The sequence below is a fragment of the Diprion similis genome, chromosome 14 (assembly GCF_021155765.1).
Source record: "Diprion similis isolate iyDipSimi1 chromosome 14, iyDipSimi1.1, whole genome shotgun sequence".
Taxonomy (NCBI): Eukaryota; Metazoa; Arthropoda; class Insecta; order Hymenoptera; family Diprionidae; genus Diprion; species Diprion similis.
The window spans coordinates 8,385,493-8,409,530 of NC_060118.1; the positions used below are offsets into that span (position 1 = coordinate 8,385,493).

The 24,038-nt window shown below is 40.3% G+C and overlaps 1 protein-coding gene across 1 annotated transcript; it reads right to left on the minus strand.

Annotated features, from left to right (window-relative positions):
- Positions 1-8,071: 8,071 nt before the first annotated feature.
- LOC124414826 lies at positions 8,072-14,185 on the minus strand. The gene is made up of 4 exons (XM_046895910.1): positions 13,965-14,185; positions 11,966-12,217; positions 9,538-9,814; positions 8,072-9,199 (listed from the first exon to the last, which is right to left on the minus strand). Exons 2-4 carry the CDS (start codon positions 12,099-12,101, stop codon positions 8,146-8,148), a joined length of 1,467 nt encoding a protein of 488 aa, XP_046751866.1. The 5' UTR covers positions 12,102-12,217; positions 13,965-14,185; the 3' UTR covers positions 8,072-8,145.
- Positions 14,186-24,038: the final 9,853 nt, after the last annotated feature.

Genomic DNA, 24,038 nt, shown 5'->3' on the forward strand with positions numbered 1-24,038 from the left:
TCGCAAAAACATTTTATAACAACGCACGAGGTGGAGGGTTTGTATAATGGAATGGAGCAAAGTTTATTCTCGATAATACTTGGGGTTAAACTGGAATTCGGTCATTCGAAAACACACAAGATGAGGGCCGGATTCTTATCCACGCCTCTTTATACGCTCTATTAAAAACACAACGACCGCTTCGATAACGACCAGCCCGACACTAAAACCAGCACCTGAAACTCAATGAATGCGGAGAAACGACTCGTTTCACGAGGAAGTTACAATTAACGGGCTAAAAATGCTCGCGTACCTCGTTGCTAACGTGCACTGAGAGAAATTTCACTCGTTATAGTTACTAGAAGATTCAAGTGAAACGGATATCGTCACAGTTATGATATGATTTAATTTCAATTTCGACGATTTCCATTAATTTGTTTTACGGTTGGCTAGAACAACGATCAATCGAATAATGAAAAAAACTATAATTAAAATCGTCGATTTGAAGATTAATCGGATTAACGATCAATCGATAAACTAGATTAATCAATCAATCGAAAAAACGACAATTAAAATCGTTGATTTAAAGATTCATCGGATTAACGATCAATCGATAATCTTGAATAATCGTTTGATCGATGATACATAAATATTGTTATATATCAATTCGTCTTTTCTGATTACAGCAACATTAGATCTGTTGGTAAAATTTATTTCACATTTTTTTTACAGGTAAACCACTATCGCGATAGTTACAGAAAAATTAAGTTCGAGGTAGGAAAAGAAGTAAGGTTAGGCGCGATCGCGAGGTTACGCGATTGGGTGTATCGTCGTTGACCGCAAGATGGCGCTGATCGTTGGAAGAATAAATAACTGACCGGGAATCGACGCTCGGTTAGTCAGTCCGATTCGAGTCTCCGGCCGTTTCGGTCGCGCTCGGAACTCTCTTGTTCTCTTCCTCTCCTCTCCAATTTAAACAGTAGATTCTCGCCTGCCGATCTAACCTCCGTAGATTAATGCCTTCGGCCTATGAATCTCACGGCAGCTCTCGACTTGCGAGACACAACCGTTGATCGAACACTAACACCTTATACACTCTTGACATATGACTTTACTACTGTAATAATAAGGGGTTTTTATGCCTCAGCGGCTTTTCCCTTGTGAGTCAATAAATTGCAAGAATTTTTCTTGGCTCAATTGAGTGTTTAGACAAATTTATTTCCTTCCATATTTCATCCTACAATTCTTGTTTCTTTTTATATAGAATCATGGAAGCTTTCCATGTTAATTGAAAAGTTTTTCGACGCTACAGTAACTAAGAATAGTAATATATAGTAGATTCTTCGTTTATATGCTTGTACTGAACTAATTAATTAACATTCTGTAACCGGAAATGAATTTTTTCTCGTTGCGCAATTTTGCAAAAAGAAAATTTAGTTTGTGTTTGTTATAAGATTATCGGAATAATAAATTTTATCTGAAACAAAAAAACGCCACAAAAATTTGAGGGAAATTTAAACTGACATTCAGTTGTTATTTTGCAATTGTAGGATTACTTGAAATGTAGCAAACCGTTAACCGGTTGACTAGTATTATACTTGGACGAAAATTTTTACATAACCATTTTTTGGTATGCTCTATTCTACTAATGAATCAGATTTATTAAACTCAAAATCCTAACCTAAAAATTACCCAAATCATATATAATTATTCTACACTCTTTGAAGTACATACTTTTTAAGTGATCGTATGATTGTCAAATCTTTTCTCCTTTTTTTTTTGGGCTGCTAACTATAAATCCGTTATCTGAATCGTGAATTGATGTTGAAATGTGAATAAACAAAAATAACAATAATGAATTCTTAGGAATTTACATTTTGGCGTTCACGTTCTTCGGATCTACCATTTGAACTTCATGAATCTGAGATTGGATTTGAAAAGCTGAAAAATTTCACCCTCAACCCTTATTTTTCATCCCTTCAGGAGACCGCGGAGTGAAAATCAAGTTCAGGAATAGAATGAGCGTCCCTAAAAACCTCCAAATTTAACTTTTTTCCAAAATTGGAAATTTCAATCTCAACCTTTATTTTTATCGACGACATCAAAAACCCCCCTAAAACAAGTTTTTGTGTATTTTAGTAAAGAATATGCTTCTACCAGTTTTGGAACAAAAACTCAAAAATACCCTGCCAGTCAACCGGTTAATACAAAATCAACAAACTCAGATTTCACAAATTTAACTTCTTTGGATTGCAACTCCAAGGGTGCGAAATAGTAATTTTTGTTTAAACATTTCGATAAATTAACGTCACCAACTTCAGCCTCGAGTCCGAAGTCCGAAGCACGAATCGAAGGACTTGAAATCGCGAGGATCAACAGGTAATTAGGAGTTCGAATATCGAGGATCAGTTCAAGGCAGAAAGAGCCATTGAGATGTTTATTGATCATTATTTCGACACTCAGAGGCATTTCGATCTCTCTCTGATACTTTGTGGCTCAATTATTCCTTTCTTTTTTCTTGCCTCTCATAATTTCTCCCCTTCTCCAAAAGAGTTGCTCAAGCAGGAATAATAATTTCACTGTAGTTCGGTATTTTATCTTCATATTTTTTACTTTCATTCTTCATTTTTTTTTTTTTACCCTCCTTTCCGCCCTTGTTTTCCAAGCACTTAGTACTAGTCTCAAGTATTCCCCACCGTGTGCTAATAGCAAATCGGCAATTAGACGAAGGAGGTAAAGTTGCAGGCATTTGAAATCTTAATTAGTTAAGAAGGGCGATTGTAAAAGAAGAGAAGGAGAGAAAAAAAAAAAAAAAAAAAAATATCGAGGATAAAAATAATCACAGCGAGTACCAACTTTTTAGACTCGTAATAAAAACGAGAAATAAACGGCTCTAATAATTCTCCAGCACTTTTTTTACACTCCAGCTGAGTTCCAGCCGGTGATGTACTTTAATAGAAACTTGCGACGTTACGAAAAATAGAAAGTTGCAGAAAAAAAAAGATGAATCATTTCATTCCACTTCGACAAAAAACGACTCACGGTTTCTCGTTGCAAATAAAGTGGCGAATAACAAGATGAATGAGAAAGAGAGGAAAAGAAGAAAAAACAGACTTTGGCTTTAGCGGAAATTCTCATCGTCGTCGGTGGAAATGAAATAAACCGATGTATCGAGCTACGTACAGTCTGCGTGAAAAAATGTCTGATGAAAAAAAAAAAAGAAAATAACAATATAAAACGAAAGTTTTGAAGCAAAGAATTGAAAGGAAGAATTTTTCGAGCATAAGCAAGTACTTTGAAATTAGTTATTCAAGTACCGTGTTGTTATTAAAATTATATATTAAACACTGTTTTTCGATTTCAATGAATCCTACATGCACATCATATTTTCATTGTAAACAAATTCTCCACACGAATAATTTACCTTTTATATGAATGTACGTAAAATTTTCGTATCGAATTGGAGAAACGAGGTAGAAAAAAAAAACGTTCACATTACAATTACAAAGCACACGAACGTTGAAACTGAAGATTTGTTTAAACAAACGCGTAAAGAATAACTTATTTTACAATTTAAATGAGATTTTGACGATAAAAATTTGATACACGGTATAATTATTTATTTTCAGATTTGATTATATTAAAACTTTCGTTTTGCTTTCTTTTATTTGATTTACTTTTTCGCCGTACGGTACACACCTGATCCAACCCCTAATATAGGATCGTCTTGCCCTTTTCTTTCACCCCTGAACGAAATGAACGAAAAAAAAGAAAGAAAAAAAACAACCCTCACGTTTTCCTTCCCATCTAGAATTAACAATAAATCTGGCAAAAAGTCCGTTATTATAAACGTAAATCAAATTGATTGCTGTTTTTGTGAAGGGAGGGTGGGTGGACTGCAAAATAAACATTTATTCTCGTTCGTTATAGAACTGACCAAGCAGGAGGTTCGCTGCCTACATAATCCTCATGGTAATTGATCTTTCCAGGCGAAACGAGAACGATTCAACGAACCCAGAGAATTGCGATGAAATCTTGTTTTAATCAGGGTATCAAATGTAACGAATTACATTCGTTCATTTATTCCACGGTACGAATATTGTTTACCTCTCCGATACAACAAATCACCTCAGCAGTTGTGAGAATAAATTATCAAACCAAATCACCAATCACGCGTCGTTGATGAAAAAAAAATTTTATTCACCGAGTAATCGTTAAAGAAAAAAAAAAAAAAAAAAATTATCAAACAATTTATCACAGAACAATAAACTCGCACAAATATAAAAAATTTTAATTCACCTAAAATATTTATTACAAAACTCCCGTATTAAATAATAATTCACAGGAATTCCAGGAGCAAAATACAACGCAACGATCATCTTAAACACGCAGATTGAATCCTGAGGGAACCAGAAAGCAGCCGAGGGCGAAGCACGCGAGAGACACGAAAGGCACTGTTCAACGTCTCCTGATTAAAAAGTCCCGAAGGCTCCGTCGCGGTCCCGGCGGTTCGGCCAGGATAACTGGAGTCCCACGTGCCGGTGACACAGTCCGCATACCTTCGCCCCCAACCAGAGGATCGTCGCCCCCAGGCGCATGCCTGACTCCCTGCCCTCGACTCGGTTTGCGGTTTATCCCGGCGTCCCGCTTCCGGAAGTCGTCGCCCCCTCTTCCATCCCCTTCCACTCCTCCTTCCTCTTTCCAACATCTGTATTTAAGGGGTGGCTGAGGGATCGCTTCCACCCCCACCCCCTTCTCACAGCCGTTACTGACCTACCCCTACGTTTCGCGATGTGGTTCAACTCGCTCACGGTACCTACCTTCCTACCCTTAAGGGTTCGCCAAATCGTGGACGCGTTTTATACGCGGAAATGAATCTAATCTACAGGGATTGCAGGTTATGGAATTTACGGTGTTGATAAAAGTCTACACGTCGAGTAGTGGGAAATTGAAGGTTTGTGGTGGTGATTGTTAGATTCTTGACAGTAAGTGGTTTTAAAATCAATATTAATATTTCTTGGATTTTTATGAATAAGGATATTTTTGGTGGTGCATTTAAGGGGTTGAATACAGTTGTAGAGGGTGAAGTGACGTGGTTGTTTTGATTTTTTTTTCGATAGGATAGTAATTGTTTATTGTAAAACTGTGAATGATATTGATTAGTAGGTGATTTTATGTACTTGTACAATTTTTTTCATTGGAATATATTTGAAAATGGCGGAACTACAGTTATATTCCGCGAGCGACCTTTTTTTTTAGCATCTGTTGCGGTGGATATCATAACTCAAAAACGGTTCATCTGAAATCAGAATGTGAAGAGATTTTATTGGTGTATTGCATTGACTTGTGTCTGAACAAAGAATCTCAAATTTTACTGAAAGAAAAAATTTTTGTTAAAATTGATGACATCTTTTTTGAAATCAAAGTTTTGACAAATCCTTTGTTCAGGCTCAAGCCAATGCAATATACGAATAAAATATTTTCACATTTCTGATTTCAGATGAATCGTTTTTGAGTTCCACCGCAACTGATGCCCAAAAAAGGCGCTCCTGGAATATAATTGTACTTCCGCCATTTTGAAATATTTTTCAATGAAAAAAATTGTACAAGTACATGAAAACATGTACTAATTATTATTGTTCACAGTTTTACAATAAACATTTATTATCATGTCGAAAAAAAATCAAAAGAATCACGTCGCTTCGCCCGCTACAAGCGTATTAAACCCCTTAAATGCACCAGATTTCTAACAGCGTGTCAACCGATTCGCACCGATATCACACTTACAACCCTTCCTGACTGTTAATTGCCGAATTTATAAGACCCGAATTCGCGCTGTCTTCGCTCGAAACTCGAACGCATAACGGGATTTGCTGACGCGAATTTACTCGCGGATTAAGGGGACTGCAGAGGTTCGAGATTTTCGAACTTTGAGTGACTTTGATTGGTTGTGGATACTCTGGTGAAAATGATTTCTAGGATCTTTAAACGAATTTTTAGGGAAAATTGAAAGTTTTGTACAATTTGGTAGAAAAAATTGTTTTCACCCAAAGTTGTAAATATGCATAGTTTTTTATGAGAACTTGTAGATTTTCATGAAAATTTTTATATCTTTAGTAAGAAATCTACAAGCTGGCATTATTTTCTAAGTAATTTAACAATTCTTTACGAAAAAGTATTTTACGCCAACTCTCAAAATTTCAAAATCATTTCATCTTTTTTTCTAACATTCTACTCGGTGAAAAACGATACCTGAATTTTTTTTTTGATAATTAGAGAGAATAATTCTAGAGATCTTCTATCGATTCACCATAAAACGATTCGTCACTCATTGTTAGATGAAAAAAGAAACAAAATATGTGTGCGAATGTATGAAACGGAGTCGGATTTTTGGTAAAGATATTTTCTTCTATTTTTTTAACGTATTTTTGTTCTGATTCGTTGATTACTGGAAAGAACTGAATTAAAAAGACCTTCCTGAACGATTTTTCACTTATATTACATCAGTCTCTTAAATCAAGCCTGTAATTTTCTAGTTATTTGGTCTGAAAATAGAAAATAATTGTTTTGTAAGCATTAGTTGTGAGTTATCATTAAGGGGACACGTTAGTGAAACTCAAAACTTTTTCGATTTGCTTAAAACTTGAACTCATAATAAAGCTCCATAAAACAAACGGTTTTCACTCGGTTCTAATTAGTTGCGTTCCTCATGTGTCCAGTTATTATTTAAAACAACGTCAAAAAGTGGTGTTTTTCGAAAATATCCTTGCGTCACAATTCTCATTGTAAAAATCTGAAAATTGTAATAAAAGCTACCGGAGAAAAATTTACGTAAGCAATTTCATTATTCCCGATCTACGGAAATGAAAATCGCTGATCATATTGTGAACGAATTATTATACTTAACCGGATTATAACCGCCTGACAAAGTTCAGTCATTTTTGCACATAAATTTCTCGCCCTTTGTATTTAGATAAGAAATTATTAATATCCCATAGATAACAGAAAATTCTCAGACAGTAAAATGGTGTGAAGTGAACTTAATTTAGGGTGTTGTAAAAAAAATTAATACCCGTCTTCCTTCTTTCAAACTAATGAAACGGCCGTGACTCGCTTAAAAATTCCGTGTCCTGGATGAATTAACGCTGGTAGAAAGTTCTATGAAGAACGAATTGCAAAGAATAAATAAGAAATATTAGAAAGTCACGTACGTAAAATGACGAGTGCTAAAATTTTTACGCGAACTCAATCGTGATCCTTCACTGGCGTTACGCAAAAAAGTAATAATCCGTCAATTAAGGATCCCAGAGATTGAATCCTCTTCCGAATTGACGATTTTTTTCAGTCACTTACCCCTCGTCGCGTTTAATCTTCACCCCCGTGTCTTTTACCTTCGGATGTTGACCCTGAAAATTCGAAGTCAAGGTGGAAAGAAATAGGATACAGAAATTTCTGTGTGATGGTTATTTCTCTAAATTTTTTTTGAAATTTGAACCTCTTTTTACGTACATTTTGAACTCATCTTCCACAATTATTTCAAACTATAAGTGGACCGTATTTTTGTGCGAAAATTTTTTTTGACCTACGGAGCTTCGAGGAGAAGTTGCCCGGCATTTTGTCTACTACTTTTTTAAATAAGGGGAAAAAAACTCGTAACTGAAAGAATTTCCCCGAGGAATATTAACCGACATTTGTCCGAAAGATATATTCCTCAGAGTAACTTTCAGAGAAAAACTTTATCAAGATATCCATAATCAAGTCTGTGTCTAGACACAATGTTGTTGTTTCTGAAATTTGTCCAAGTAATAAAATGAGAGAAACACAAGGCAAACACACACACACTCACACTCAAACACGGGATTTTTCTTAACTTACTCGACTGACGTTGTATCAAATATTTATATCATACAAACAGGAGGAAACGGGGTAAAAAGAGCATAAAACCAGCAGCAAGTAGAAAGCTTATAATAATTTTTCAAAGTTCTTTAATTTCTTCGTCGCAAGGTAGAAATACTTCTGAAAAAAGTCAACGCCGGAGTCGAAAATCGCAAGTTCGAATTTCGTTACTGATTCCTAATGACTCAATAATGAAAAAAAAAAGAAAGAAGAACTGTCAATCAACGTATCGAACAATGATTACACCACAACGAAGGTGTCCCGAAGGAATCAAAGCATGTTAAGGTAACCGAGTACAGTTTCGGTCCTGTTAACAAGTTCGCTCGCGAACCTCGTTGCTGAATAATCCGTGGTAACGTCACGCATCAGCGAATCACAGTCCAAGTGTCTGTCGTCGCACAGCCTGTGATGATGCTTGAGAACATCCTGGGGTGAGAAATGATGGGCCCGCTTCGTGGCAGGTCGTAAAGTGTCCAGGGCGTAGTGATTGTGGACGGTAAGTGCGCGCCGCGTCGAAACGAAGCTCTTGACGGCGTCGCCCTCTGGTGAGACGGCGCATGCGCGTCGCGTATTCAGGTAGGGGGCGCCACTGCGTGGTGTGGCAGGCTGGAGCTCCGTAAAGAAATAAGCGTTGCGGACGGCGTATGAAGCGAAGTCGCGGAAGGTAGCGCCCAGCCGTTTCTCCTCGTCCTCGATCAGCCGGGCCCAACTGTCGGTGTGGACGGGTACGATGGCCTCGTCCAGGTCGAGGGGCACGACGAAATCGGCCTCCTGGAGACTGTCGTAGAAGCAGTGGTTGTAGGGGACCAGTTCCAACCGCCGTTTGAGCCACACGTCACTCTCCAGAAGCCTTCGACGGTGCTCAACCTCGTTTGGTAGACTTCCAGGCAGCGTGAGGTTCGCCCACCGGACGACGTTCGATCGCTCGAAGACCCGTAGAGCCCGCAAAACATTCTCATGGACGTGAAAAACGTAGAAGTAGATCCTTTCCGCCCCCAGGATTCGGTTCAGCTCCACAAACGACACCAGCTCCGCCGAAATGTCCTCGTCGAAGTCCAGGCCCTTCACGCACACCGTGAACCGCCGACCACGGTCCTCTTCCCGTTCTTCTCTCAAACGCACCGCCACGCTCTGACTAACTTCCCCAGCGCACGATGATCCTACCACCGTCACTCGAATCGGACGTGGAGATGAATTCCGGGGCAATGGACACGTGATTAGCACTCCCGTGTATGTTTCTGATACTCCGCCCCACTGGTCCAACCAAATGTCAGAGACCAGGGCCTCCATTGACACCGAACGCAACTGGCCACCCTCGTCTAACCTGAAAGAAGAAGAAATTTGATAGGGACTTGCGGTGGATGGATGCAAGTTATTCTCTTGAGAAGGATGGTGGGAAGGTAAGAATTCTTTGATGTTACGGTCAATTTCAAAACAGTTGAAACTTTGCTAACTTTTGTTAAATTGCTAAATTCTTGTAACTCATTGTTAAAGCAAAACATCACGTCTGGGGTGAATTCGACCCAGTGTGACTGTTACGCGGTTCCACTGAAGTGTGACTGATTGAGTTTGAAAATCGCTGGAGCGACGGAGCTGAATACAAGCTAACAAGTTCTTCGACTCACAGACTGTACCCATATCTAGGCACGCAGATCTACTCACCAGACCGTGCAGTAGACCAAGTTCTCCAGGGGCCTGCTCCTGACAGCAATGACCCTGAGATTGGGGTAGGCAGTGACGCGCTGGTCGAGGTGAGCACTCAAGAGGAAGAGCCGACCATCGAGAGCCTCGACCCAATTGGGCGACGCCGAGGGCGATGGAAGGCCCCGGAGCGAGAGGCCGGGTCCGGTGGGACAGTCGGTCGAGGGCCGGTAATCGAGGGCCAGTCTGCGGGCCCAGGAATAGGCCACGACGCTTTGGGTGCCCGGAGGCTCTCCGCCTGGAATAAGGCCAAGCAGTGGTCACTAAGACTGGTGCGTGTACACACTCGAAGGTGATCTGGGCATCAAGTCGAGGCCAGCTGTCCTGGGACCAGTAAGTCCAAGTGCTGGTAGCATCCCAGTGCAATCGATGATAGACTCGAGTCCTGGGGAGGAGGAGGAGGTGGTGGAGTCCCTAATGATATGCCAATACTTGGTGTGATGGGACTTCGAGAACGAGTTCTCTCTTAAGATTAATTGCAGACCTGCGACCGACCAACGCGTCTACCTTCACTCCAGTTTCACTTTTTATACATGCAGCTTCCGGCCGTCCGTTCGTCCGTCCGAGTCAATCATTTCATCCTCTCTGTTCTGCGGGCCAGCAGCTTCTAATCGGAAACACTAATTGCTTCTACGGACCTATTCGCTACTGGCTATATTACATCTCGAGATTGCTGATGATCATCATTATCATCGACGTTTCTCCCCCTGGACATCGAAAAAAGGGGCCAAAAGATCGTGTAACGGTTTTGAAAGATTTCAATTACCGATCATTAATCCAGAATGTCGAGCAAATAAGGTAAGTGAACAAGTTATTGACCCTGTTCCAGTTATTGACCATTTTGGTTGCATCTGTTTGATCCTTGGTTCTAAGATTACCAAAAAATGGAGTATCTAACCCTCTAGCAATTCGTTTTAGTCACCAAAAAAATCACAATTCGTACCATAATTCTATAGATTTCGGAAAATAAAAGGGTCAAAATAATTGGGTCTAAACGTGTCTATAACCGGTACACTTACCTTGGTGAACTTCTCGAGTAAAACAAGGTGAACAGTATAAATAGCTGGCTGAATGAGGCGCGATTTTAACCCCGCATTGCCTCGCATAACGTGACTTTAACGTGAGTAAATGTCCCCGAGGAAATATTGATAAGCAAAGAACTGAAGCATCGAGATCAAGGAGCAGTTTTAAACGGGTTCGAATTTCATTCCGTACATCCGCATCGGCAAATGATCTCGATACGATGGAAGACGAGGTCCACTTGAAAGTGTTCCATTTCTTTGAGAGTCCATTGCCGATTCCCAACGTCTCCTATGGTGCCGTAATAATGAAGTTGGGGCTTGGTTGTCGGCGGGCAAAGTTATGTATCAGGAATGCTAATAAGCAAGAGGTCATCCGCGATTGGAGGATAATTTATTGCGAACAGAACGCTCGGCTACTCTTCGACTAGCAATTGCGGTTGGATCAGTATGCAGGCTTACGCGGGGTGAATTTTTAATGCATAATGCACGCCTTCGCTGGCAAATCGATCCTCCCGGATAACGAAGATCTAGTTTCTGGTTTCCCAGGCGAAATTACGAATCCGGACTATATCGCATGTCGTACATACCGACATGACACCCAGGAGTGTCGAGGAGTAACTTTTCAACGCGAGTAACGGCTCTCTAGAACGATTATCAATCTCTTCTTTTCTGACGCGAATATTATACTCGACGTTCATCCAACGACTATACTTGACATTAAAATTTTTTGACGCGCTTGCCAATTTGTCTTCAGAAGAGTGTCGTCTTGCACCGCAGTTCTCACACTCCACCTTAGACTTAATGTGTGTAATATAGTCTTTTCACGACACGTATAACTCTCTTTCTCTCTCTTTCTCTCCTCGCTCTGCACAACCTGAGGTGAAAATTCTTCCCGACAACCATCTGCACAACTCCCAACGGCCACGAGGAAGAGACGCAATTAACGTCACAACGACCAAGCTGAATGATACGTCCACGTACACTACGACGCGAGATTGATCTCGGAACACCTGGAATGTCGAGTATTGCTTTCGTCCCAAGCAGCTGGCTACAGGATCTAGGAAAAGGAAATACAAAAAACGGAAAACGGAAGCTTGGAACCCAGACCAAAGACCCCAAACAACGCGTCTGGACCTTTCTTCTAGGACCAACACTGCAGAGGACCGAAGGACATCGAGAATAAAAAAATCGTTCAAGGCCCTTGGATGTGCTGTTTCCGGATGATGGAGTCTAGCTACGGAATTAAGGCATCGCTGTTATTTCAGTGTGGCTCGATAATGTCCGACGTTGGAGTGTTGATCGAGCCTGGACATTAGGTGAGTGCTGACTGGAGGGCCAATTAAAATAATATGGATGAATCTGCTTACCAAGGGTGGATGGCGGCTCGGGTAAGGGCTCTTGGAGCTGGGGGGGCAGGTCGACGAAGGCGAGGGCGTAGATAGCGGTGACTAGAACCGCGGCGAGGCCGACTCTGCATAATCTCCTTGTACCGGGGACCGGCATTGTGTTGCCTCTCGGACAATCTCTTCATTTGCTATTCACGGACAAGCAGCTCGAACGTCCCTCTTGGTCCCACCCGAAGGGAGAGTCGCCGGGTCATCCGTTCGCGGTTGGAGTTCCTGCGGAGGAAACGCAAGATGGAATTCGAAGGAAGTTCCGAAGTGAATTTCCGGGTCGAATGGTCCGAATTTAGTAACGGGAATGTCGTCCTGTGTTTTGTCGTCAGTCTGCAAACGACGCCCGAGCTCTCGGACTTCGGATGCTGGAGACGTAATCTCGCGACATCCCACACGGATCAAGCCAACTGTACCAAAGCCCACGCGATTTTCAATCTCGCTCCTTCTCTATACCTTTCTCTCTTCTCTTTTACCGTGGGCATCACGTCACCCACGCTAATTCAAAGTTTACGCAATCCTCGATCCTCCCGGTCCATAAATGGACCATTGGCATCGATACGAGCCCACGACAGTTCGATGTAACGTCTTTTAAACTCGTTATGCGACGATACCAAAACGCGATATCACATTTTTCGTGTCTTTCTGCCGATATACGTGACTCGTGATGCAGTATTCAAAGTATCTAATCGTCACGTTCGAGGAATCATGTATATCATCAATATTGTATAAGGTGTCGTTGTTGAAGAAAAAAATTGATTCAAACCCTGATGGATTCGGATGAAAACTGTACTTCTGGTAAACTGAATGATCGTTGAATGCAACTTTCACTAGAGTATTTATGCAGGTTTTAAGGAGTTATACGCAATTTGAATTAAAAAAAAAACGATTTTTTCCAAATTCGCTTTTTGTAATGAGCATGTACCCTTATAATTCAAGGGTATACATGTACCGAATTTCATATCGATCTGACATTTTCGAAGCACATCTGCAAGACGCCCCGTAGCGTTTTACAGTGCTTCAGAAATTTAAAAGCTTTTTTTTCAAAATTATCTTTCCAAACTGAGTGAGCAGGATTTTTCGAAAACGGCAAAACCGATCAGTCTCAAATTTTTACACAAGTTTTAAGAATATATTTTTCAGTCCTTGATCAAAGGTTTTTTCTCGCCGATAGACGTTTTCCATTTTATAAACAATTTAGGGCGAAAATTTTTTATCGAAAATCGAAATCTTTCTTTTTCGAGAAGCCCCTGTTTTCTTAAGAATCAATATTTTGTTTATTCCATCGATCAAAGAACGGATAATATCTTACGTAAACAAAATCTTTTCTGTTTTTTTTTATTTCCTATGATCGCTTTTTTCCGTAGTGCTCCCGAATATCAACTGTAGCAGTTTTAAAAATCATTATTTTCACAAATAAAAAATATGAGAATGAAGTTTAACGCTACCCCGAGACGTATACAAATTTTTTAATCAGCAAATTGAAAAGTCTCTTTATGAAAAACTCTTAAAATATCACTCTTTCCGGCCTTTCAAGTGCGTGTAACCCCTTACTGGGTCTACCCAACTGACGAGCAAAAGAAAGTTTTTTTTTTCAAGAATTTTTCAAACATTCCTCAAGAATCGAACGTTTTTAGATTCAGCATGTTAATGGCTTTGGAATGAATCAGATATTTTCTGAAATTTTGATCTTTACTATATTTTTTAACTTAAAAAAACGGCAAAAAAAAAAAACGATCGTTTTCAACTTTTTTGGTTTCACATTTTATTCCGACTGATTTTCATTTACAATTTTGGTCTACAAAAAAAAATGATTAAAATCAATAAAAAAAAAATTTTCGCACTTAATCCGAGAATGTTAAAGTTAAAACTTGTTAAAAAAAAATTCTTCAACAAACCATCTTCTCGCTCGTCAGTTGAGTAAATTCCTTAAAACGATTCGCGATATCGGTTTACCACATCCAAGACTAACCTACGATGCGGGGAGTCGTTCGAGTGAAACGTTTCGTGCATAACATCTGGTACCAAAATTCTGCGTTCGGATGTTCCGGGCATTTCGCGACCGGATATGCAGTGCGGATTTCTCCCTCAATTTCCGTAAAACACTTGCGGACTCCGGGCCGCTGCATCGGCACATAACGCCGAGGCGATTTCGACCGGAAACGGAAGTCTCTCGACTCTCGAGAAAAACCGCTTTTCGAAGTTCGTTGGTGCCTCACTCGCTCCTTGTTGTTTACATTGCTCGTCACTTCGCACGTGGACCTTCGTCACTGTGACCAGGTAGCCGCAGTCCGGCTTGCGCGAGAGTCGAAGGCAGACTGCCGTCAAGGCCGAGGTTTCGCGTTCCCTACCCTCTGCCTCCGGAGGATCTACCTCTACTCACCTTTTACCTCTACGTCTGGCCCGCTCTTTCACAGCTCAGAGAATGAGAGAACCTTTCAATGCCGGCTCTACGTTTGGCTAGATAAATTGAAGGTAGATTGCAGTCGGCCTGCATCAACTGCTCGCAAAACACCCGCGTTGATTCTCCCCTTCGATTTTTATTTTATCCTCGCTCTTACTCCATACTTTTTCTTCACTCAGGCTTTTTCTCCGTCAGCGAGCGACTCACGCTTCGAGTCGCAATTTCACGCCGAGGTTCGTTCATCCGTCCAACGCGGTTTTTCTCTCTCCGCATCCGATGATCATCGATTTTGCAATTCGTTACGCGCTGTTGTGTTTGGCAAGGTTGTTAAAATATTTTGAAATCGATTTTTTTTTTTTTTTTTTTTTTTTTTTATTGTTATTCAAACGTTTGCATCTGTATCACTAGAAATTTTACCCACTCAAGGACGCAAAGTTGTAAAATAATTAAATAGGATCGAGTGTAATAAAATTAGGTTTTTTTTTACTATTCTTAAGCAGATGTAACGGATTACAGAGCATTTTTTTTGTTACCGACGAAAATATTCCTACCATTTTGGTACCTTGAGTTGGAAAGCTTAAAAAATTCGAAAATATTATTCAGATATAAAGTTAATCGATTCGCAGCAAGAATTTTTGCAATATCACGTGGAAATATCAAAGAATCATGGATATTTATCGTAAATAACTTCGGATAAGGAAGGATCATTGGCTTGACTGGAGTAAAGTGGCTTTAAGTTGAGTGACACTGCACTGCATAACTGCTCTGTAATGCCGGATGAAAAGCTGTGCAACATACTTGTACCTAACTCGAGAGTTTGTAGTTGAAACTGATTATCTCGAGACACGAAGAGTCGTTTGGTAAAATTTCTACCGGAAGTGAGGTAAGCACGTGCTGTTTAAGGTCTCACCACAGATGGTCGGAAAATGCGCTTCGAGAAAAGTTGCAGACAATGAAATTGACGGAAAGTAGTGGGAGTAGCGGATGCTTGACAAGCCCGAATAAGAATCGAAGAGGTTTTAGTCGCCAGCCAGTGCTTTTCTCTTCTGGAATCTAATATACGAGGTGGTATCCGCGTCAGCTGGCATGCACTAGATCACTAGCGATTTATTGGAACTGCAGTGGCGGTGAAATTGCGAAAACGATCAGCCGGAGCCACGAAATATCACAATCCAAGTTTCCTTCGTTCCAGTTTCCATTCCAAGACATAAGGGTCGCGGAAGAAGTCTTCCGTTGATGCGATTCTGCCCGGAAGTTGTTGTCAGACGAGATGAAGGGGGGTGACTCTGGAACTGCTTAAGGGGGTATTCTGGTCTAGAAATTTGAAAAAATTGATTTTTTTTGGTGCATATTTTCAAAGTTTAGACCCTCAAAAATATGCTCTTAAACGGATTTTTCAAAATTCGAATTATTTTCGGAGATACAGCGGATTTACAGACGTAAAAAAGTTAGAATTGATCGATGTGAACTGCGAGCTTCTGCTGCTTCAAGAAAAGGCAGAACAGTTCGGTTAGCAGAAAGAACTTCGCGAGACATTGCTTATGAAAAAGAAGAATGCCCAATGTATGGATCTGGGATTACCGATTAATCCAAAGTGAGTATTAAATATTATTAACTGAGTTATTCTACTGGAATTTTTTCTCAAACTTCAAACGCGTTTTTCTCAAAACTACTTTTTTAGAGGTGGTTGTCATGATATATCATGTTCTACCTTATCGATTCCTTTGAAATTTGACAAAAATCTTTTTTATACATCTGTCTATCGCTCCTGCCTTGGATTTTGGAAAATTTCAATTTTAAGTATTTTTAAAAAATTCGAATGGGTCAAAAAAAGGGGGTAAAAAAAATGTTTTTTTTTTTTATGTCGACGCCATTTTGTGAATCCGATAGTGACATCTTTTCATATGAAGAATTTTTTTATTTCGTTTGGTTTAGATCACTACAAGGGTTGGAATCACGTCAACAAGGGAGCACCGTTTTTTTTTGTAGCCCCCACTGCACCGGCCTGTAATTCGACGATTTTTTGATTTTCTTTTTATATTCTTCAAATATCAATAATAATGATATAAAAAAAAATGGCCACTGAAAATGTTTTTCATTTTTTTTTTTTTTTATCCTAGTTTGAAAAATGCCTAAAATTTAGTCTTCTAGATCAGAATCTGGAAGGATCGAAGAGGCAGTGAAAACAGAGTTCGAAGTCACTTCAAGTCCCTCTTACACCATTGGAAGAGCAACCAATTCGCTCGGTTCGACGCCGCGCTTTAACCAAAGCAGTCGACATTCCACCTTCGCTGTTTGACCTTCGTCTATATTTAAGTCCCTGGGCGCATTCCATGCCCTTCACGTACGTACCTACTCAACTTCATGCGCATCGATATCCACGCGAGTTACAATCCTACAATGGTATCGTAGGTACCGGATGTAACCGGCTTGCAGTTCGTATCTACGGAAGTTGCGTGTATGTGTGTACACTGTTCTCGCTTATTGAGACTCCGGTAAATACGCGGGATGTTGAAAGGACGCGTCACGATCTCCTGGTGGAGAAAGTCATCTCGATGTGTACTTACTCGAAAGCTATAGCTTTGCTCACTTCTTCGATGCGGGTACTCAACTGTACGGAAAAATTAGCAGGATCAGCTTTAGGCTATTGGCATCAAGCTATATTCTACTCGTTCGTCTCTCTTCTTTCAGGATTGCAAGGACTAAGGATCAGAGAAATTTAGGGGTCATTCATAAATTATGTCAGACAAATTTTATGGTTTTCATACTTCTTCTCGTCTCTGTCACGAGTAATCATATTAACGTAACCGTGATCGAAATTATTTATCAATTTTTTATTTAGAAATTTGATTATAACAGGACTAGTAATATTGTCATCATTTTTCAATATTTTCAACTACTTAAGTAACTATTTTTACATTCTCAGACTAGATAGATAAAGTACTAAAAATCAGTACTGAACAAAGGATTATTCATCCTGTGTCCATGGACTTAGAAGACCATTCTTTCGTACTATTAATTACTGAATTAAAAATTGAAAGTCTGTAAAGAAAAATTTAAACAGCAACAATTTTAAACTTCAAAATATCATACTTATTCAACGATCATTCCGCTCGTAGCCACATTCAGTTGAATCAATATCTCGTATTAGATGTGACGACACGAAGCTTACGACACCCCCCACTTTGCGTGTGACGTAATTAATGGATGACCTCTTTCAAGATGTGAGGTTTTACCATAAAGAAAACGGAACACCGAACTCTGAGTACAAAAATCGGTGGTTTGGATCCAACGAGAGATAGAGTGATCATTTCTTCCCGAGTGGTCAAGTCATTGTCGACGAGGATGAGGAGAGCTCACTTTTCAAAGAACCATTTCATCCCTGGCGTGGCATGGCGATCGAGGGAAAACCTCGGAAAGTTTTATTCATCGCGTGTCGACTGGTTTGACTGAGTCTCTGGCGAAACTTTCCCATCAACCGAAGCGACGATTCCGAGAAAGATGAGCAGCGTCCGTCCGTCCTCCATGAAGGATCAGAGCATCGTCCGGAAAAAGTTGAACAAAGGATAAAGAAGAAGCGTTTCGTCTCAGCTTCGACTCGCGATCGTTATCTGGATCATCCCAGCTATCCTTCCTCGGGATTGAAGAACGATTTGACGAAAGAGATTCCGCAATGCTTACAGCTGAATGAATTACGTCTTTGGCTCTCCCAACGTCCGGGATCATTAGACGCGATCTCGTAACGACCAAGCTCGCTGATCGAGCTCGGGAACTTGATGATGATCGAGGAATAGAAGACCACCTGATCGATGATTAAGGATACATAAACGAAGGGTTAACCATTCGTCACTGGACACTTGACACGATACCAAAGTGAACGCAAGCTTGAGTTAGTTTCTTCAGCTATGGCCAAAGTCCTTAGATAAACGATTGGACAAGGAAAGGTCTTCGCATGGTCTCCATTTTTGTTCCTAGTCGAAGTTTAGGGCCTCAGTTAATCCTGCAGGTACTAAGTTAGGCCCTATTAAGTCGTTTTTGGTCTTCAGATCCTATTGATTGACCTGCCTGCTCGATATTTGTACCTATCGTGATCCTCGATGTCCTACTGTAACCTATATTGGCTCTACATGTCCTAATCCTTCGACGCGAAATCCTATTCACGACCTTGAGATCCTGGAAGACAACAACAGGTACAATGAGTGTAAATATTAGAGATTTAAAATTGTTGAAAAATTGATTTTTTTTTGCAGTTTGAGTCGTTTGAAACATTATAATAGCTATTTATGTGGCATGCCCATAAACTGCTTGTTTTTTTGGCAAGGATAAAGATTTTAGGACGAGCTGAAGGCGAGCCGGAAGCGAGTACTGAAATTATCCGAGCCAAAAAACGGTTTACGGGCATGCCACATACAATATTTTTTACGGTATGGGCATTGAAAAGCAAAACGAAGAGTGAGGTTATGTCGCAATCTGTTCGACGAAGCTACTTTATTCGCCAGTTTGGGATGCGCACTTCGAACTGCGCATCAAAACTGCGGAATAAAGACTTTATTCCGCAACTTTGTTCGCTACCGTATAAAGTTTCACTTTACGGAACGAAAACTATCACAAAAAGTGGACTTTTCAATGCCCACGCCGTAAAAAAGTATCTGCAAAAAATATCAGTAACGTTAATCTCAACGATTGGATACTACAATCAACATTGGATCTATGATCATTGAAATTAAATTCCAATACCATTGACATTCTAGTGAAGAAAAATTTTTCTGCTGCTCATCCACTGCAGTAAGACTAACAACCAGCTATATTCTCAATAGTGATGGATATAAAGGATCCACCGAGGTCCTAGAAACGTTATGCCTAACCGTGAAAAAAATGAAAATATCTTCCAATTTTGGGTCTTCTCAAAACAAAACATACACATCCTTCTTAGGTCCCAATCATCACGTTCAAGTGAACCTTCACATAGGACGTTCGAACCTAGAAAGAAGTCTAAAAAAAACTCATCACGTGACGACCTTTCCTGTCCACTCGTCCATCCGTGGACCTCGAGTATGACTTAATCGAAGGATGTCGAACCGCAGAGAAGCGTCGGTCCCAGCGGTGAGTGTTTGCTCCGGTTTGTAACGACGACGATGTGGCAACAACACACGTAAGTGCCCACCTCCTGGACCTCGAGGCCTCGCCTCGGCCACTTTCCATTTCAGCTTTTCCATGTACAGAGACCCGTCGGTCGATGGGTGGTTGAGTTCGAGTGAGTCGAGAGGGTCGACGAGATTCTCTTGCATGCTCGCTCTCCGCAGGTCATTCTTATCGGATCTCGTGCATCTTCGGGTTGAACGACTTTGATTTGCATAGACAGTGTGTTCGCGGCGCCATGACGAGGAGCAGATACCCACCTTCTTCTACCTTCTCCGGCGTCGTTTAGATAAAAACCAACTGGTAAGAGAGAAAAAGAGAGAGAGAGAGAGAGAGAGTTAGGCCTCGAGAGTCCTTTTTGTATATTTATACCTACACGTGTTTATTCTTCTCTTTTCTCCATCTTCTTCCAGTCATCCACAGATACTCTTGTACATACTTCTGAAATCAGCTTTCGATGTTTTTAACTCGCTTATCTTTGCCTCCGGCAAATCTCGCGGTGCACATGCTTCAACGTTAAGCAAACACATTTTTCTCTCTCGCCACAGGTTGTTTCCTCAAAACTTTGACAAATCTGACGCCAAGAAAAAAAAAAAAAAAAATTCCCCTAAGGAGAAACTCTTCTTCTCTTTTCACGATTCCACGGAACTCTCATCCGACTTTACAAATCTCTGATTTCTTACTATAGATTGCAATATTTATTCTTGTGAGAGTTTAAAAGTCTTCCGTCCACAACGAATTCGAAGTTATTTTTTTTTTTTTTTTTGAATTGGATTACCAGTAATCTTGTGATAAAATCAATTTAACCAAGATTGTGCACTTTTGATTTTATAAAAGTAAAAATAAACAACAAAAATTAAAATTAAGGAGACACGTCGGTGAAATTCTAATCTTTTTCGATTCGCTTGAAACTTGAACTTATAACGAAGCTCCTTGAAGACAAGTGGTTTTCACTTAGTTTCGTCAAAAAATAACGTGAAAAAGTGGCATCTTTCGAAAAGTTCCTTGCGTCTCAATTTTCATCGTAAAAAATCTGAAAAAAATCAACAGCCATCGGAGGAACGTAGAGAAGAAAAGTTACCATGGAAATTGCAATCTGACAAGTTACCACATAATTGTAGTCCCAGTAATAGGAAATTGACTTTCTTCACAAAAATTGACGTGTCTCCTTAAAAAAAACAAAAAAAAACAAAAAAAAAACAACCCTTTCCGTGAGGTCAAAGTAAGCGGCTGTTTCTTTCAAGATTCCTTCATGAAATTCCGCGTTATGTAAACACCTGATAAGACGACCATCTCGGTATATATATACGATCGAACAAGGTGCGTTTGTTGGGCCTTAAAGTGCGGATGGTTTGAAAATATCTCTAAGGATTCTCGTAAAGAGTCGTGTATACGTATATACGTATGGGATAGTTATACGGTCCCCATCGCATCGCCATCTCCATCTCCATTGGGTTCGCATAGCTTTGCTCGCCTCGCCTCGCCTCGCCTTGCCTCGCCGCGACGACGTTCAAGCGAACGACTCGCGGTCAGAGTACAAGCCTGGCTAATGGCTGGAGCCTGCAGGACGAGGACGAGGACGAGGACTCGGCCATAAGCAAACGTCCGAAACGAGTTCACGGAATGTCAGGTGAGAGGACGGTAACCACCCATAAGCCCCGACAGGACTCGGAAAAAGCTCTGTTCTGATATTTGCATGTGCAGCACACGTGCTGAAGATCGCAACCAGTTTTAACTAGGAGGTAAATAAATGTGACTATCCCATCGGCAAGTCGCATAATTATTATGATAAGCCTCCTACGCATCCTGTTATTCATATTCTCGTCATCCTGAAACGTGCAGATATTACCAAGCGGTGTAATTTATTCAACGGTTTATATTAGGGTGTTTCAAAAGGAGCAAAAAATGTTGTTTTTTTTTCTTTTTTTTTCCGCTTGCTTACAAACGGATACAAAAGTTCCATTCTGGGATAAAAGTACGCCTGTTAAAATTTCAGATTTTGATATTAACATTAAGGGGCTGCGCATCGTATTTTTCTATTTTCCATAAGAATATCATGGGAAAAATGGTTTGTGGCTTGTTCTGATATTTATAACTATAAGTAACGATGCGTCGTACAGAAAATTCGTGGAGATATTTTTGTGGAGAATTAATTGATATAGAAAAAAGGTCTCTTGTTATTTTCTGACAAATTCACTTATTCGAAAGTTATTAAAGGTTAAAAATCACTCAAGGACTTTTAGTTAGGTATTTTTTTAAAAGTTGATTTAACGTTGATTTAATTCTTGCTAGCAGAGATAAAATATTTTGTTTTATAAATTGAGTCAGAAAGTTGGTTCATGGTCATGTCGAACGATTTTTTTTTCTTGTCGATGGTTCAAAAAGCATCGAGTATGGAATTTTAGACTTTGATGTAATCAAAGATTAATGATGAAAAAAGTGTTGGAAGTATCTAAGGATACTACCTAACCCAAAAACATTGAGATCTATTGCTTACATCACTGTTATCGTTTGTCTGTTTTTGCTTCACCGTTTTTGGAAAGCTTTGTAAATACGTAATTTTGCAGCTGCTGAATTCTCAGTTGAAAATCTTTGAATTCGAATTTGAATGTATTTTAGAAACGCATATTTTATATCCATGGTACGAAAAAAATAGAATCTTAGAAATTCTTGGTTATTCTTTGTACCGTTTCTTAAAGTTCCATGTTTGAAATCGTCGCAGCTTCTCAGAAGTAGAGAACACGGAACGTACGTGTCGCATTGAATATAAGTGGGAGTGCATGTTGGTCCATAAATGCTTGCAGGGGGAGGATGAATGAGGCTCCGGGTGTGAGCGGAGGTAATGGAATGTCTGGTGGATAGAAAAATCCTCGATATTGATCACGACGAGGGTGGATAAATGGCGTAGAATTGAATTTCCACCACGCATGGATCGCGGCGGGTATTATAAACCGAGCATAGATCATCCGGCGTACGTTATGATGGAGATGAATCTTCAACCGGTACCGATTCAGCCTTTGTAATTACTTTGCTTAATCACCGATCTATCCGTTCGCACTGCGGAAAGTCGAACAAAATACCGGTCAATTATAAACTAAATACGTACGTGTGTGCTCTCGAGTTTTTGAGACGTTACACAAGTTCTAATTGAAGTATCGAAGTTCAAAACCAGAAATGCAAGAGCTTGTCAACATCCGTTATTCAATATGCTCATAGATCTTTCTGAAAAATCATTTTAAAGATTGAAATTTTGAATAATGTGAAAAAATTCTTTTAGAATCAAGAAGCCAAAACCTGCCAAAGTTCGTTTCGGATATTCGAATGTTAAACTTCGTTCCAATACGCCGGTTTGTAAATCTACTTGATTATGCATCGGTGATGACTTTCCGATGTACGAAACAGCCTGTCGTCACGGTTCGCAGAGCGGAACAGCTTCAGCTTCTTGACATTTTTAAGTCGATGGTAGCTCGCGGACCACCCGGAACAAAGCGCAACATATTCGCGATCGATTTCCGCTCGATCGTTCCCGGGAGATCGGTAAAATCGGTAAATCTGGCTTGCCGATTTTTCGGAGACTTTACTGAATCGTAAATCTAGTTTTCATATCAGTGAAGCGAGTTTCTTTCCTCGAAAAATCGGCATCATGAAATCACGACGATCGGCACGATTTCAAATTTCCGATTCCCGATTCCTGGCGCTCTCGATACCGGTAGTATCATGTTGCAATATTGTACCCAGGTGTATATATTTCTCCAGGTAAAATCGAACCGAGACTAATCCGATAACTCAGTACTCCTTCCAGCTGACGGGTAATACCGGTTTTAACAGCCCTGATAATGAATACGATGATGATGCACGAACTGGAATCAGATTCTCCGGATGCCAGCAGTTGTGCATCGGCATAATACAGCTGCCGCGGAACACCAGTTGTTGGAGAGAATTATATCCCACCGGATCCCGAACGATTTCTTGCAGTGAAGGTAATTGGGAATTCGCCAATCGGATCACGATCGGTAAAAATCGGCGTTCATGATTGGGGAAAAAAATTCTCTTTCGGATACAAAATCATCGGTGACACCTTACTGAGTCGGCTGCAAAGGATTGGCTCGATCTTTGGACGATCGGTATAAAATCGGCAAGCTACGACCGCGAATGGAGCTAAATATCGTGCGCTAGTATAATATATTATATTAGCGATACAGTTATGACTGGATATACAACCTGCCCGAGTACACGGCCAGTCGTCATCTTTAATTACTGTATCAATCAGCTGAAGCAACTTCCCTCGATCCCAGAGCAGGAGAGAGTCCAGTACATAAATACAACCGAGCTATAACGTACGGTCTGCAGGAACTACCTCAACATTCACTGCGGAGATGCCAGCTCGCAATTAGGCTTCCATGTTCAGAGTCATTATGGGTCGACGGTAGACTCGAGAGCAAACTTTGTTGTTCGACGGAGAAGTAAATCTGGAAGAGGGAGAGAGAAAGAGAGAGAAAAGAA

What these genes read in the sequence shown, in the direction of transcription:
- LOC124414826 (XM_046895910.1), bottom strand. Translation starts at nt 12,101, where the DNA reads ATGCCGGTCCCCGGTACAAGGAGATTATGCAGAGTCGGCCTCGCCGCG. An exon ending in CGAGCCGCCATCCACCCTTG is followed by an intron (nt 9,815 to 11,965) that starts GTAAGCAGATTC and finishes GCCTTATTCCAG; the next exon opens with GCGGAGAGCCTCCGGGCACC. An exon ending in TTGGTCTACTGCACGGTCTG is followed by an intron (nt 9,200 to 9,537) that starts GTGAGTAGATCT and finishes TTCTTCTTTCAG; the next exon opens with GTTAGACGAGGGTGGCCAGT.